The sequence below is a fragment of the Platalea leucorodia genome (assembly GCF_965183815.1).
Source record: "Platalea leucorodia genome assembly, chromosome: Z".
In the NCBI taxonomy this organism is placed as follows: Eukaryota; Metazoa; Chordata; class Aves; order Pelecaniformes; family Threskiornithidae; genus Platalea; species Platalea leucorodia.
The window spans coordinates 81,459,796-81,476,841 of NC_138858.1; the positions used below are offsets into that span (position 1 = coordinate 81,459,796).

The window sequence follows — 17,046 nt, forward strand, 5'->3', positions numbered from 1 at the left end:
TCTGTACCAATAGTTGAGTTCAGCAGTCACAGGATATCTTGAAAATTATCTTTCCACAGTTGTCTTTCTGTTTTCATATTTCATTGTGGGTGTATGTATTGCATCTAGTGACTGGAAGCTGAAGATGTGTGTTTTTTTCCAGTAAGATTCCTCAAATTGCATTTGTAATGCAGTTACCAACATGCCGTTGGAGGATCAGTGCTCTGTGCTTGTGTGCAAAGTGGAGAGGAATGGGAAGATGGGGTCCTCCCTGTACTCCGGACTTATGGTGTAGGGTTTGTTGTCTTACCAAATGTGGAAGTGGTTACACCACCTCTTGTCATGACAGTATTGCAATGAGCTTCTGAGGGCAATAGACCTCCCATTGGCATGTGCCAAGTATGCAGGTACTCCTGGTCAGGGCCGGTGCAGTGGAGCAGGTGATGTTTGCAACATGCAGCCAGCCCTGTTTAGGGTGGCATGCCCGTCTTCCAGGAAAAAGAAAATTCTTTATTCTTTTTCTTGGCAGATTTCTTTGATTCCCTTGTTTCTGGTCCCGAAAGCCAAGGTTGCCTTCTGGGGGAGGAGGGAGATAAAGTCTATGGGTAAACGTGGAAAGCTAAACTTGTAAACAGTTTGTTCTAGATTTTTGTCTAGCTGTTGATGTGGCCAGTGTGTGACGCATGGGAAACACATGTGGACAGAACATCTCAAAAGAAGGTCTTGAGCCACTCTGCTTTCACAGGGATCAGAGCTTTCGCATTGTCTTGTAGGCGGGTCCAGCATTCACCGCCTTTGAAGGTGAAGAAGTCTGTCGTTCTTCTTTTTGTGCTCTCTTCAGAGTGCTTGTGTTACTGTAGGAACTACTCTGCAGTGGTTTTGGTGCTTGAGGCTTCCAGCAGTTTGAAGATACAAGGGTTGCTTGAAGGGCCTTATAGTCTGTCCACATCTGTAGGCTCAGCATGACCTCTCATTTTTTTTAAATGTTGTGTAATAATGAGGATCATTTAAGTGTTTATCTAAGCAAACACGTGACTATTTCAGAGCTGGTCCATTGCATTAAAAGGACCTTGATGTCTGCAGCTCTTATCTCATGCAACCTCCTCATTCGTAACAACAATCTACAGGGAATTACTAGGGTATACATAGTATACCAGGGCACAGTATAGATTTTTCAAGTTAGTTGTTAAATAGCCACTTCTGTTTTCTCTATGTACAGCTTGTCTTGTGTAAGTGTAGGGAGAGATAAAACTGGCTGGATGGTGTAAGGGGTATGTGTTAGGGACTTAAGAAAAAGTTTTATGGCAGATAGGGCTCAAACTGAATGAAGTCAAAGAAGTCTTGGTTCTTGTTTGGTACTCAGTCATAAAAAGTGCAAATTCCATGCAGTTAATATTGCAAAATAAGTGATATCACCTTATACACTCAGCTCTATTGAATGGCCAAAGCAGAGACGGGGCGTCTTTGGCAGTATGCAGTCTGCTCTATGGAAAGCAGCTGTATTCTTTCCTCCACGCCCTGGGAATAGGTTCCAGCATATGTTTCCCAGTGCAACCAGCTGGTTCTGGCCATCCACTTATAGGGAATGAAAAGCTCTTGGGTTTTCAGCCCTTTCGGGTGGAATTTTTAACATGATGCTGTTATGTTAGAGATTGCCTCATTGGAAGGGCTTGGCTTGAGATGTTTTGCATCTTTTCTGAACTCTTCAGCCGTTACAGGATAGATGCCAATTCACACAGACTCATGTGAAATTTGGGCTGCAGCTGTAAGCTGTGGAGAAAACTTTCCTGAGATTGAACACGTCACCGGTAGTTTTCTGAACGTGTTTCTCTGTGTGTCTTGCTATCATGTTCAATATACCTCGTGGAGGTTTTTGAATGTATTAGTTAATGTTTTAACCCTAAGGCATGATATGTAAGTACTAAAGAACTAAAATGCTAACATAAAAAATGCTAAAATACACACGTGCAATACAAGTTCTATAGTTATAACACAGATGTATATCTATTAAGTCTCTGCTTCACTGCTCCTCAAAGCGGTTCAACTGTAATCCCTCTTGGACAGGAAAAAACTATCAGTTCAGGTTACTTGCCCAAGTAAAGAACCCAAGTAGCATATTTTGACAGCAGTATCAGGAAACTCAGGATGTTGTGATAAAAGTTTTTCAACGCTAGTGTTTGACAAACTATAGCTGAAAGTTATTTCTTATGTTGACTGGATAGTACATATGTGTAACTATATGGAAGAGGGACTATTTATAAACCCTTTAGAGCAGTTGACGTTTATGGGACTTTTAATGCCTTTGCTAGCATACTTTTGAAATTTTTGGCATATTTACAGATTCAACGTGTGTAACTAAGAACTGGAATAAAATTGAAGATCTACTATTATGAATGTGCAATATATTGTTATGTACGTACAATATATGTGGAGAACTTTTCATCTGCTGGAAGGTGGACCCTGTAAAGGAAGTGAGAAGCAAACCCAAAGAGAACTGACATGTCTGAGTGTCACTCTGGACTCAATAATCTAAAACTCATTATGAATCTGTATTCGATAGGGACACACTGTCATTATAATAAGTTTCCACCATAAAATATTATATGGAGGAAACTTGAAAGCAGGAAGTCATCTGGCAACCTACTAGCAGATGGGAAGGATCGTAGTGTGGACGTTGACTCACCATCAAAATTCATGAGAAGTTTGTCATGGGAGCCCCTTTGGACATGAACCGGGCTGTTAGCTGTTGTTAAATGACAGGGTAGTTTCTGTTATGGACATAAAACTACCCAGAGGCTGGATCTGAACTGACAACACCACACCAGGAAAAAGTAATCAGATTATACCTATACACTGCTACTACTGTATAGGAAGAAATTTAAACCAGTGAATAAAATGGCAGGAGATTAATATATTAAGAATCATTCACTGTCCTGCTGAACATCTTTTTTAAGTAGATGACTGCTTCTAATATCAGTGACAAATACTGATGTACTGAGTTATAACACTTGATAACGACACAATGCGATACTAACCACTTACTCCTTTGTTCTTTATTTGTAGGTCAAGATGTTGTTGAGTATAAAAAGTATCTTATGGATGTACTCTACGTTAGTTATAACATATATGCTACCTAAAGGTAAGTCTGTTATACACAGAACCATTTATTAAAATTCACTTTAGTGGTTCAGTCGGTAGGCTATTTCCCAGGACTCAGGAAACAACCCAAACTCAGGAGACTGAGTTTCTGGTCTTGCCTCTGCCACTGTCTTTGCTGCACTGTGTAACTAACTTTGTTTCCATTTTTCTCCTCATTGCCTTATCGATTTATATAGAAAACTCTTGGTGGGTAGGGATGTTTTTGACAAGGTTTTTGCATGCCTGTGTGATGTCTTCTGAGGTTTGTAAGTGCCATTACTATAATTCAAGTAGTAATAAAGAAAGTGCCATGGGATTACATTGTGAAAAACAAAATATATTGTCTTCTCCAAATATTCAGGAATGAGTTTTAATCCTTTAACCTATGCTTCTGAAATGTTGGACCTATTGGCCAACATGTCTTGCACCTTCATTTTCCATGATCCACTAAGGAGCTCCTTGCAGTAGATGAGGTGAGGGCTGACGGGGGGCTAATTTTAGTGGAGGGCAGACACCTTCCATGGGAGCTTCAGCCTGGTGCCACGGAGGGAGCAGCAAGCAGTGCTGGCAGCACGGGAGCAGGAGCAGGTTCCTGGGACAGACCTAGCCAGACTGCAGAGTTTTGGGGCTACAGGAATACTGGTTTGGCATACCTCCCAGTCAGATTCCAATGCATGTGCTTATGTATGGCATGCGACAGCAGCCTTTTGGGTCTATAGGTCACAGCTCACACCCTCTCTGTACTCGGGGTGAAAGGTGCCACGTGCAAGTGGGATACAGGGGAAACCAGTAGCCTCAGTTTCTGCTTTCCTCTGTGATCTGTCAAGGAGCAGTTGGGGACATGCCTCTGGAGTGGGCAGTCTGGCTGCCACCTCCCTGTTGTGGAGGGGCTGCCCTGAGCTGACCTGGTGCCAGGTCCCTTGGCTGCTGGGGTCCGGAGCAAGGACGTGTTAGGGCAGCTGCAGGTCTTTGATTTGGGTGGAAAGGAGGAGCCCTTACTACTTCTCTTGGTGATTACATGCTAACACTGAAGTATGTATTCATGTGTGGTTGCCATGGTTATTTGGAAGTTTGAGTCAAACCTTTAGTAAGGAAAAGGTCCCTACAGCGCTGCAGACTCACAAAATTGGGATAATAGCTCTCCCAAGCCTCAAAGCAAGATTTTTCTTGATTCCCCCCCCCCCCCCCCCCCCCCCCCCCCGTCTTCTTTTCATTCCAGGAACTCCTCAAACTGATTTTAGCCTTTGGGAAAATCAAATGTACTCATTTTTTTTCCCAGCTTGAACATTGTTGCTAGCAAAGTCTTTAGGTAGTCCTGTAAGATAAAGGAAAAGACCATTGCGCTTAGTGGAGCCAACTAAAAGAAGTGGGTTTTTTTCCCTCAAGCAGGTTGGGAGCACCATCCTTTACTATTTCCTACCATATCTTCCTCCTTAAAGCTGGTTTTGTTTTTCCATTCTTCATTAAACATAAAACAGGCCAGGATGATTAGACTTGTCCTCAGGGACACCAGACTCAAAGCTTCAGGCAGGGGGCAAGCCAGTAAAACTGGGCTTCCATTTTCTTATTTGTGGAAGGCTGAGACTGATTTGGTTATTAAATGTCAAGCTTTTTTTTTCTCCCTCCATTTTTTTACTTAGTAAAATATCTGTAAGTGTAGACTGATGTATGGATCTTGCATCCACAGCTGACATATAATTATTTGCTCATATGAAGCGTTCAGAGAGGCAAAGTAAGCGATTGTCAGAAGAGGTCATGCACTTGCAGTGTAAGTCTAAACGGTGAACTTGGAAGTTTTTATTTGATAAGCTACTTATACTTAAAGGGAGCTTATAAGAAAAATGGAGAGATACTTTTTATCAGAGCAGGACAAGGGACAACAGTTTTAAACTGGAAGAGAGTAGGTTTAGATTGGACATAAGGAAGAAAATTTTTACAATAAGGGTGGTGACACACTGGAACAGGTTACCCAGAGAAATTGTGGATGGCCCATTCCTGGAAGTGTTCAAGGTCAGGTTGGATGAGGCTTTCAGCAGCCTGATATGGTAGAAGATGGCAGGGGGGTTGGACTAGATGATCTTTGGAGGTCCCTCCCAACCTAAACCACTCTGTGATTCTAAGTTATAGCTTTCTTTAAGGCAGAAATGTCTGTTTTAAGATATAGGAAAAGGAAGACCTGCTAGCAATAATTAGTCAGCTTCAAAATGGAGTAAATGGCAGTACATCACTCACATGAGGAGAGGTCTAAAGATAAGATGTTACCTGAAAATCAACCTTGGGATGGAGAACATGTAAAGAGACAGAATAAGTAAGGCAAAGGTATCTGACAAGAAATTTAAACCTAACATTTCTGTTATCACCTATTGGAAGTCTTTTCATGTTTACTTAAGGCATAGTTCCATGGTCAGTCTAATCCCACATACATTTTAGCAGTAGGTAGGATAGTCCTGCCCCTTTTCCATCCCCTGGTCCTAGTTTTCGTGCTTTTCTTCGTGTTGACGCTAGTATTTATATGGGTATATGGCCAGCTGAATCAGGTAAATGACTTGTTTGAAAGAGTGTATGGCATTTCTTGCAGGTTATTTTTCCACTGGATCGGACCTTTGATCTGACTCACTGCCTTGTGCACATGCTAGTGCTGGCAGAATTCAGGGATTGGGAATGCATCGCTGGAAGTGAGGAGGAGTGGGATGGATCTTTAGAGTGGTAGAACATGAGATGGCACCTTTAGATGTCCCCTGACTTACTCCACCTTTTATCACCTCTTAAATGGCTTGTGTTGTCTCCAGAGTAGAATTTTTAGTACTTAAGCAAGTTCCATGTGAACATTTTGGTAAGGGCTTCTCAGGACTATAGACCAGGTTCTGTCTGGTCCTTGTTTGCCTGAATATTTCAGAAGGAATTCAGAAAGACCATCATGTTCCTAGAATACACTGTGAACTTTGTGGGTTTTATTTTTGACGTTGGGGGCCATACTTTTGCCATAGAGAGTCTTTTAACATGTTCAAAGTATGGCCGTGGTGAAGAAGACAAAGATGAAAAAATTTTTCTTTTTCATGAATTGATCCAATAGAGTCTGTGGGATCAACTCATATCCTTCTGTTTTGTAGAAATGTCAGTCAGTTTGTGTAACAACATTTTTGAGGGTGAGCGTTACAAGGTTACAGACAATCTTTACAAGTACAGCTGTTTCTTTTGTTTAAAAATACTCTAAAATATATCTGCATTTTGAAGAGTTAGTCATCTTAAGTTTCAACTTCTTTCTTTTTAAATGCTGAATTCAAATATAAAATTGAATCCTTGAAATCTTTCATGAAACACAAATTCCCATGCTTCCATTCCCACAATGGATTGGATCACTCTATATGATTTAATTAAATTTAATTGAATAGTCACTTCAATATGATGCATCGCAACATTTCCTTTAAAAAGCTTTCAGGCAAAATTGTTCTGAAAGTTTAAAATTTTGTTTTCAAGAGTCATATGGGAAATTTGTCAAAATCAGCAGTTAGTTTTGAAGTGTAAATCCTGGAATCTGTCAGTCTTAATATTAAGTCGTAACAAAACTGAAGCTTAATTTAGAACACAGCAAGATATAAGCATGCAAAGTTTTATGCATTCACCACTAATCATCATTCCCGTCTTTTTTTTCTGTTCCACTTCCATCTTTGTGAATGGTCACATTCGTAAATACCTATCATGTTTGCATGGCATGCTTGTTAGATTTTATGTAGCAACAGAAGTATTTTTCCTTTGAGGGCAAATTGAGAATGGTCTTGCATGGCTTCTTTAAGACTTTAAATTCTCAGAAGATGTGCGTCAGGAAGGCAGCAGGAAATACGGTGTAAGCTTCTGGGGTCACGGGAGTGCCCTTCTGCAAGACCTTTGCTGTTTGCTCTGGTACACATGAAGGATTAATGGCAGAAGTTCACGAGCAAGGTTTGCACCTACTGCTAGCGTGGCATTTGCTCACTTTGAGCTAGCTGGTGTTAGGATATTGTAGTTTACAAGCTGGACCTTGTGATTATGATCAGTGTTGGCGTTTATCTTATCCATTTTAAGTGACTATTTATCATGCCATGAGTGAGTATGCTTTCATGAAAACCCTGTAATCCACAATACAGTATAAATCCCCTAGATTGCAGTGTGTGATATGTTCTTTCAAAGGTATATAAATAATATACCCGTTTGAACATCAGTTTATCTGATCTTGTTTATGTTCTATATGTGCTATAAAATATATATGTGCATGCCTATGATGTCTGCATATGTTATGTTGAGTTTTGCAGCTGATATTTACAGTTGCTTGGCTTCCTGTGAGTTTCTTGCAGAATATGAAAGTAGTTGGTTCTTCATCACTCTATGCCTCCTTCTTTTATTCTGGTTGCTCAGACCACAGATCACCTGGTAGAGAACTCAGTGAGGGTTTTTGTTGGGTCTCAATCTGTTACCTCTGCTGTCAAAGTTTCCTACAAATATGTGTAAGTGGTGCATTCATTTTAATTTATCATTATCTTCATTCAAAGATTTATGGTTAATGAAAAGACTTCTCAGGCTCAGTGTTAGTAGTCAGATTAACAGAACACATAATTTTATTGATCCTTTCTATTGCTGCTGGTAGGCAGGGCAGTATACCATATGTCTAGGCAGGTTGTTGATGAACTAAAAAATGAGGTTCAGTTTTTTCTATCATCTCATAAATTTGGCTTAAAATAAATAGAATCTTGTATTCTTTAAGCATGTGGTTTTTGTCTGTATACTCAGTAGCAACATTCTGTTCAGTTAAGCTTAATAGCAAAATTGCTCCGCTAAGCAGTGTCACTTCATGTAGGACATTATTTTCTTCAGACTTCTTGTCCATTACAGACCTACTGGTCTGGTCATTATGGTTAATGTAATACAAAAGGGCAGAATTCTATCCTTTTTTTTTTTTTTTTTTTTCCTCTTTAGGTTTCTATTTTAAGGGTTTTGTAACATTTACAACAGAAAAATATGTACAAATTCTAGGGAAAGAGACTTTGTTCTCAAGCAAGACATTCTTCTGTAGTTTGTCTCCCACTTCAAAAGAAAGATATCGAGCTATATGTTATTGGTAGGATAAGTTGACTTTGCAGCTGAAATGGTAGACTGGGTGGACCTAAGGCAGTTTTGCTGAGGAAAAAAACCATGAAAAGTCAAGCTGGAATTTTTATTTTTTTAAAGAAAGAGCGTGCCACATGCCATCATCTCCATGATAAACTGATACAAATGCATAGCCATAGCTTTATATTTGGAGAAAATAAGACAGTAATAAGTTGTGGCAAAATCCTATCCAGTAAGTTAGACCTGACAGGACTGTCTTCTGTCAGGACATTGCATGGGAGAAGTTTTCATTCTGCATTCTGTTCCTGCTACTTATTCTGGCGCTGGAGATATTTAATATTTAAACAGGAGAAGACAACAAAAATACCCAACTGCTAAGGCACGCTATCTGCTGAGTCTGCCCATAATCTGACTGCATTGTGCTGGTCTTGGCCCAACTCTGTAGTCCCATCATATTGTACAAATCTCCCATTGATTTTGCTGGGAGTTCTGCCAAGATATATGTTTGTGGCGAGGTGATTTGGACTTAGCTGTGTATGTTATTTCTTTATTGTCTATGTATTTTCCCTAATTAATTATGCGTGAGTGATACATATTAGTTAGCAACAGAAAAAAATCCTTATATTATTTGCCAACCAGCTTAGTCGTTTCAAAATCATCCTCTTGTTTAAGAGTGCATGATGTTACAAGTATTCTAGGTCCTACATGGTGAGGTGGAGATATGGTATAAAACTGTGTTGGCAAATACCTGCTTTTCTCATCTTGTGTTCCATTTACAAACAGTTACAAAATGTTTTGTTCATATTTTTGCCCTCCATGTCCCCTCTAAGGAATAGTCTATCACATACCATTGATAGTGGCTGAAAAGGACACATAATATGGAGTATAAGCATAGGGAAAATGCTAAAGGAACAAAAGGGGTACATGGATTAGCAGAAGATATTGATGCTTTCTGCATTGACCAGTAAATTCTGATTGACTAACCAACTTGGACTGCTGCAACAAATCAAACTTTTTGAAACTGTGCAAGAACATCACTTAATCTTACATTTCAGTGCCAATTTTTTTTTTTTTTTTTTTTTTTTTCCCCAGCAGGGAAAACCTTCTCCCCTCTTCTTGTCAAAACAAAGCTTCTTTGTAGTGTTTTATAATGATTTCTACAGTTAGACGGGCATGTTTGTAGCTACATCGTCTCTTATTCTGGAGGTAGCAGAATTTAGGAGAAATCTAGTTTGCATATTACAGTGACATATTGTTTGCCAAGGGTTTCAGTCTGCTGATGTGAAGACACAAATTTTAAAGAGGAAGTTTCCTCAGGGTTCAGAGCTGATATTCCAGATCAGTCATAACCAGAAACAGCATTCTCAAAAGTTTATTAAAATTCTGTCAGTCAGGATAATTATAACTAGGTCATTTTTCATTTAAGAAGTTTCTATAATGTATATAGATGACAAGAGATCATAATAAATACTAAACATTTTGAGATTGATTTTAATCTCCCACCTGTGCAATTTGGCAGTAATTCCATCAGAACTGATAGGACTGAGTATTCAGTCTGTTTCTTTATATCTACCCCACTGTAACTCAGTGAAGTTTCAAGAAATTAAAGGTGATATAAAAGGCAGTGGTGATTCAAGACTGTATGTCTTCAGGATAAAATCAGTCCTTTCTAGTTTTAGCAATCAATTGACTCTAGGTGAGTTGAGTTTTATTTCCTTATGGAAATAAATAAAAAAAACCACCTCAATGGAATTTTTTTTTTCCTAAAGAAATGTTTATGCAATCAAAGCCTTTGAGATAGTCTTTAGTCTTCAGTAACTTCTACAGGCTTGTCTTCAAGCCTTGTGAATTCTCCAGTCTTTAATTTTATATTGGACCTGTTTTTGTCTTTACCTTTTTTACAAATACATTCTTGCTAGGTCTGGGCCTGAAGTGTATGAAGTGATTGGTTGGTTTGACTATTAAATATGAGTTGTACCATCACCGGTCTGTTTACGAGTTGATGGAAGAATAAATATCACAGAGTGAGCATCTTGCTGGTAAATGTGCTCAGACAGTGCCGTTCTATGTGAACTTTTCAGCTGAGCTTTGGGTGCAACGCAGCTGTTTTGACACAGCACTACCCCATTGTTGTTGTACTCTCTCTTGTCTAATCAGTTTTGATACAGTCATCTTGAGTGTATCTGCATTGTGTTCCCAAGAATTTCTAGTTAGGTAGGCATGGATGGAAAGGACCTGAGGACTTCCATTTAAACTTCTGGGTCTTCCTTGGTCAGTCCAGCAAACAAAAAGTTTGTTTTTCTAGTTAGTACTTTACTATTAAAATGCTTGGCCATCAAGCTGATGATTCTTCTGTTGAACCTTTTTAGATAATACTATTAATACTTTATCCTCTATAAAGTCATTTGTCTCTGTTAAAAATAATCAACTAAATGAGCAATTTTACCTCCCCCTCCCCCCTTTTTTTTCTTCTTTTTTTTCCCCCAAAAAATCTTCTACTCTCCATGGAGAGGTGATATTTTTGATGATAGGTAAATAACTAGATAATTTTCATGTGCTCATGTCTCCTATTTCATGTATCACTCTGTTGGTATCTAGTAGTTGAAGTTATTGTATTTCAAAAATTTATGAATCCTAGCTCACTTCAAATTAATGATCAGCATGTTCCACCTTTTAAAAAATGTTAGAGTGCAGGACAGTGAAAGAGGTAAGATAGATACTGTTGTGTATTAGCTTTTAATCTTCATTAAGCCATTATGTGTGGTGAAATAACATCACATAAAAAAATAAATCTAACAGAAATCCTCTCTTCAAACAGTTGCTGTGTGCAGTTTGGATGAACAGTAGTCAACTTTCCCCTCAGGATATTGTCAGATGGAAGCATTTCACTGTAAAGTGTTTGCAGCTGGAGATGTCATAAAAAATGATAAAGGTCCTATCATGTCAAGTCTGAGCCAAGTAGGGACTTTCTCTGCTCTTTACTTCCTTCTTTGATTTAACATCCTGAAATACTTTATTTCTGCAATGTGTTAAAGTCCCTGAGGCTACAAGGAAATAATTTTAAAAGAATGACTATTTGGGAGAATCTCACTGGAAAGGCTTTTGTTTCAGCATGTATGCAATAGAAAGAGTTAACCCTTGAAAGAATAATGGAGTAAGGGATGTCATGTATTCAAAGTCGTAGGCTATGTTTTACTCTTGGGACAGGAGCAAATGAACAAGCTACTGTGAGGTAAGGGAAGGTGTAGTAGCTCCCCTGTATGCATGCTCTTGGCCAGCAATAGATGCGAGGTAATTCATCATCTTTCCCTCAGAGTGGTCTTCCTCCTATGAAGTAAAAAACCAACTCTTACAGTTCATCTGTCATCTAAAATTTCAAAACAGTTTCCAAAGAAGGTCAGTAACATGGTAACTGTAACAAATGGAGAAATAAGTCAGAGAGCAGTGAATTAAATTTGCCCAAACAGAAGAGGGCTCCATCAGCAGCCTAGGATATTTGTGCAAATTTTTTTTAGCTTATACTCATCAGTCCTGTTACAAATCAGCTAAGATTCATGGATTTCAGGTTGTGCACATCTGTGAATCGTTAAATAACAATGAAATATATTTGTGTCTGATTTCACTGTTTCACTAACGTGACTTCTCCTTTCTCTTCCCCCTCTCCCCTTTCTCTAGTTAAAGCAGAAAAAAAAACCCTGGTAAAGGGATCCCTTTCTGGGACTTCAGTCCTGCCATGCTTCTTTTCAACCACACCCACTATATCCTCCAGCTATGCAGCTGAGTATCTTCGAATCAAATGGTCAAAGGTTGAACTGGATAAAAGTGGAAAAGATGCAAAAGAATCTACAGTCCTGGTGGCCCAAAACGGCAACATCAAAATCGGTCAAAGCTACAAAGACAGAGTGTCTGTTCCCACCCATTCAGAGGAGACTGGTGATGCTTCGCTGACTTTCTCTAAGCTGCGTGCAAGTGATGCAGGGGTGTATCGCTGTGATGTTATGTACGGAGTTGAAGACACACAAGGCATTGTATCGTTGGCTGTTGAGGGTAAGGATTTATCTATTTCATTTGTAGTCAACAGTGATTCCAGTTTTAAAACAGTAAAAGTTAGTAATTAACGTATAACTAGAGAGCATTTAAAGGAGCATCTTCAGCAATTTGCCCTTCCTTAAGTGTTCACTCTTCCCATTCTCTTTCTGTCTTTTATTTATTCTTCTGAATCTTTTCCAATCCATAGCTCTCTCATTTCTCACTTACACCTTTGGGGAGACTACTCTTGATTCCTGGAACAAATGCAGTTCAGTTATTCCCAGAGTAGTTTGATACTTTGATTGGATTTATATCCTTTGCAAGACAAGCTCTTTCTTTTACTTTTTTTTTTTTTTTTTTTTTAGGAGATACCTCTGAAGTTTTCTGAAACAAGCCCTTTTGAAACATGGTCCATATTGTACTAATACATCTGTCTGAAAATGTCAGTGTCCTTACAAGAAGACAGACTAGGCAGACAGAAGCAGTTTCTCTTTAATTATTTGTGTAGGATGAAAAGAAGCAAGTGCCTTGCTACTGGAGCTGTGGCTGGGCTATCTTGCCACTCAATATACAAAACCATAATGCCAACAAAACTGGGAGCCACTCTTTCTGTGATAGGAATGTCAAGCACAAAGGAGTAGTTTCTTTTGTCCCAGCAATAAAGGTTGGATAGGTAGGCGGAAACCCATCTGTCAGAAGATGCAGGATAACAAGTAGGCAGGTGGCTGCTAATGTTCTTCCATGTGGAGGATCGAGAGCTAAGAGTTTGCTTGACATCACTATAAGGAAATAGCCTCCAAAACTTTGAGGGGAAGAAGTGTACATGTAAAGAGATAGAATAGACAAGACTCTTAAAAGCATGTAAGTAGCAAAAGCAGCATCTGATCTATAGGTGTTTTCTCCTAAGAGGCTGCTTATAGAGCATGATAAGTACAGTGTAGAGACCACTCCAGAGCCTGATGCTCTATAGCCCTGTCAGTTTGGCACTGAGTCTGAGCTCCAAATTCTGGACCCAGATTACTCTGTGTGCTTAGAACAACACTGTGCTGTGTGGATGTACCAGCTCGTATGAGCCTTAGTTTGGACTCTGCCTTGCACTCCTCTGCACTTAGGTGTTTTCTGAAAGTTCAGTATTGAACTCAAATGACTGAATCCCAAAACAAACATTAATATCTGCTGCTGGAAATGATGGCTTTAGCTAAGATTTTTTTGTGAGCTTAATACTGCATTATTCTTCCAATATGCTTAACCTAACTTGAACAGTCTTTTGGCATTGATTCAATGAAAGGTTTTGAAGGCATAGTCTTAATTTGGAAATACAATAAATCCGTGTAAGCATTAATGCCTGTGTAACTTCATAAACTGTTTAGTCCTAATGGCAAAAGCAAAAGAAATCCCCGTTTGAACATTACTTTCCAGTAACTAGTGTACCTGGCATTCCTTATTCCTTTTCAAGTGCTCCCTTGACTACATATCTATATCCAGAAGCAGCAGATGTTTACTACAATAAAATATCTGATGATTTATGGAAATACTTTAGCTTCTGTAGTTAGTGCTCCTGCAAAACACTGAAATGAGATGAACTGATCAGATTTTTTTTTTTAATTGAAAGAAAATTTCACATACTCCATTTTCTTTCTGCAAATGTTCTTTTCCATGATTGCTTTAATGTCAAAATTTCAGGAGGGGAAAAAAGCCAGATCTTGACCCAAATGGAAAATAGCATTGTTAGATTGTTATTTGTGCACTCCATTCTCCATTTTCTACATTAGGTAAACAAATGCCATTTATCAGACTCGTGAGGATTTCATATGAATGTTGCTGCTCAAATCTGCCCTCATTTCAGTAAGGCTTTATGGGTTTTTTAAACACAAAACCACAAAACCCCATTAGTCCCAAATGTACCTTATTTCCATTGTATTTTCTTTTTGAATCTGCACCCCAAAGTGGTAACAATTGGAGAGACGTGATCTTCTGTACACTCTCTTTGTGCATTCTTCGCTGCCTGTCGTTAGCATGGTGTGGGGAGATCTTTCCACGTTAATTGCGGCAACGTCAGAGCTGACAGCTAGCATGGTTCAGCACTGTGCTTTGGTCAGCTCTCCTGGGTGGAGCTGGTGCTGGTGCTAGCAGGGCAACCCATGAAGTCCTGGTAAAATTATTGTCAGTTTTGCTATTCTGCACATTTTATGCTCATCACAAGTGAAAAATAAAATGCATTTGTGTAGCACTCTCTCTCTGAGGACCAAGCAGACATGTGTTGCTTTAGCTTTTCAGTGGGTTAAAAGTACGCAGAAAAAGTGATAACTCTGGCTCAAGTAGTACTTGCTTGATCATATAGCTTAACTCTAAAGTGAAGCAGAATCATTTTATCAACGATAGGAAGCTTCTGCAAAATTCCTTGTGTGGGGCAATTTAGGTGTGGGAAGAAATGTTACTAATGCTTTAGAAAGAAATATTTATCTGTTTCTTTAAGTGCCAGCACTGTTATATCTGTTAAGTTTAATTTAATAATTTTCTCAGAAATGGCCAAATGAAGTAGCATTTGCATTGCTCTGCTGAAGTAGGTGAAATTGCTCTTTTGTTATTATGATAACTTTGTGAGTTTTGTATGCTTGCTTGTTTGGGTATTTTTAAACCAATGCAGGACTTGAGTTCTAGATATATTCAGGATTTCCATTTTTTTTTACGGGCATTCCCTCATTTGAAACTTTCAAACAAAAAGCACATTCCAGCATCAATGAAGTCAGGTAGATAAGCTTAGACAGCTGTGCCGTTTGTTTTTCAAAGGAACCTTTGCAAGTAGGATAATAGCTAACTGGGAGAGCTAACTTGAATAAGAAAAAAATTACTGTAATTACCATTTCTATCCTTTCATTTAGGTATGTTAGGAATATAAAACTGCTATTGAACCAAATGCTATTGCATCAAATGATTGTATTTTACCAGTGATGGAATGTATTGTAAATGAAAAATAGGATTTCTAAGAAAGAATAATTTTCTCTGTAGCATATAGTTTTTCCCAGGTTAAGCTGTACAAGAACAGGTGGTATTAGTCATTGAAAGTGAAGAGTAAAACTTCTAATGCCTCATTTTTTTTGCCTGAGTCTCAAGACCAAGACTGTCTGCAAAAGATGTGTATAATCGTGCATCTATTTTTTCTGTGTTGCTATCACAACAGACAAATTTGATAATTTATATGTAAATATCCAGTTAATTTGCTGTTTTTAGATGCCAAATGAACTTCCGACGTTCAGAAAAGTCAGATTTATATGTTACTAACAACAGTATAAATACTAGCTTTAGCAAAATGGGATGTAAATACAAAACTGCCTTCTTTAACCATGACAAACCTGTATTTCAGTGCTTTGACTCAAAATGCTTCAGCATTGACTCCTACCTTGCCATAGGATTATTTATAAAGGGTTTGAGTAGAAGATTTTGTTTTTAATATAATGAGCTGTAGCCTAATTTATGCTCCTTGCAAATTAGGCCAAAACCAAACTCGTGTCTGTACCATTTCAGACAAAAGATCTATCGGTTGCCATGTCCTGTTCCAATGAAAGCAGCAATAGCTGATACCAAATGGCAAACATAACCATTTTTCCTGCATACTCTATTGCTGTCAGAGACTTGTCACCCATGGACTTCCTGCAGCAGAGGTGATGGCTTTATGTTAGACAATCCTGCGCAGATTTTTTTTTTTCCATTTGTTTTTTGACCGTATGTAAATTTTTAGTATCTACAACTGGACTCCTGGTTAAGCCACCACTTAACCACAGCTGATTAACTTAGTTGTAACTCACAAGGAAGATATACATGTTTAATCACCCATGTTACCTTTGTCTCTACATTGGTTATTTCTACTACATCCTTTTTTGACAGGTAAAATCTTTCTAAAGAATGGCAGGATCTTGGAAACTGCCATAATTCAGCTCTTTTTCTTTGCTTTGGTTATAGGAAAAACCTATGCTAACTACTTGGGTATCACTAGCTGCTCACATTCTGTTCACTAGGAGCTCAGAGACATCACCAAGACACTGTGGCTTCACATGGTGTCTTGTATCCACTGAGCAGTGCTTACATGTATGTGTGTCATGAGCTTGTGACAGAGGTGAAATAATTTGATTTGAACTCTGTTTAAACTGCTCAGCTTAAAGCTAGGTCTGAACTGCCTTGTTTTTACTACGGGTGTAAGAGTGGTTGTGTTCATGTTACTAGCTGGGGTCACTTGGTTGCGTGTACAGTCCTGGGGATCTGCTCTGGGAAAGTCATAGCGATGTAGGACTAGAAGGACATGCTGGGTCACTTAATCTAGTTCCTTTGATATTGCAAGTAACCATGTTACGTGCTGTGCTACATGCCTTTATTAATCCTGAAATCAAGCGAGAGCACCCATTCACATGGGCTATCAGGTGCTTTGCATGTTTCATCTCTAAGATCAGTGGGGTTAGATTGACCTGTACCCTATATGTTACTATTTTCATTTCACAGCTGGTGAAAGTGTAGGATAGAGGAGTGAAACACTTAATTTTAGCCTACACAGGAAGTTTCGGGGCAGCCAGATGCCTGCCGTGCTCATTACTTGCAACTGCAGAGCTGTCCTTGAGGCAGGGGACAGCACCAGTGCCGACAGGTCTGCAGGCTCATGCAGAAGGGCAGTTTTGTCACACTAGATACCTTCTTTCCTGTTACTAATTGTGGTAAATGCTTTCCTTACACCCTGGTTGCTGCTATAATTACATTGACCTCTCAGACAGGGATGTTTTTATGTTCAAAATAGATCTAAGAGTATTACAGTGTTATATGCTTCAACTC

The 17,046-nt window shown here is 38.9% G+C and overlaps 1 protein-coding gene across 2 annotated transcripts in view; it reads left to right on the top strand.

The window, feature by feature from the left end:
* Nucleotides 1–17,046, top strand: part of VCAN (versican) — a 112,611-nt gene that overhangs the window by 4,943 nt on the left and 90,622 nt on the right. For both annotated transcript variants that reach the window (XM_082337140.1, XM_082337141.1), the window contains exons 2-3: nt 3,043–3,118; nt 11,875–12,246. In XM_082337140.1, the coding sequence (XP_082193266.1) occupies nt 3,049–3,118; nt 11,875–12,246 (442 nt within the window). In that variant the 5' untranslated portion in view covers nt 3,043–3,048. The remainder of the gene's footprint in view (nt 1–3,042; nt 3,119–11,874; nt 12,247–17,046) is intronic.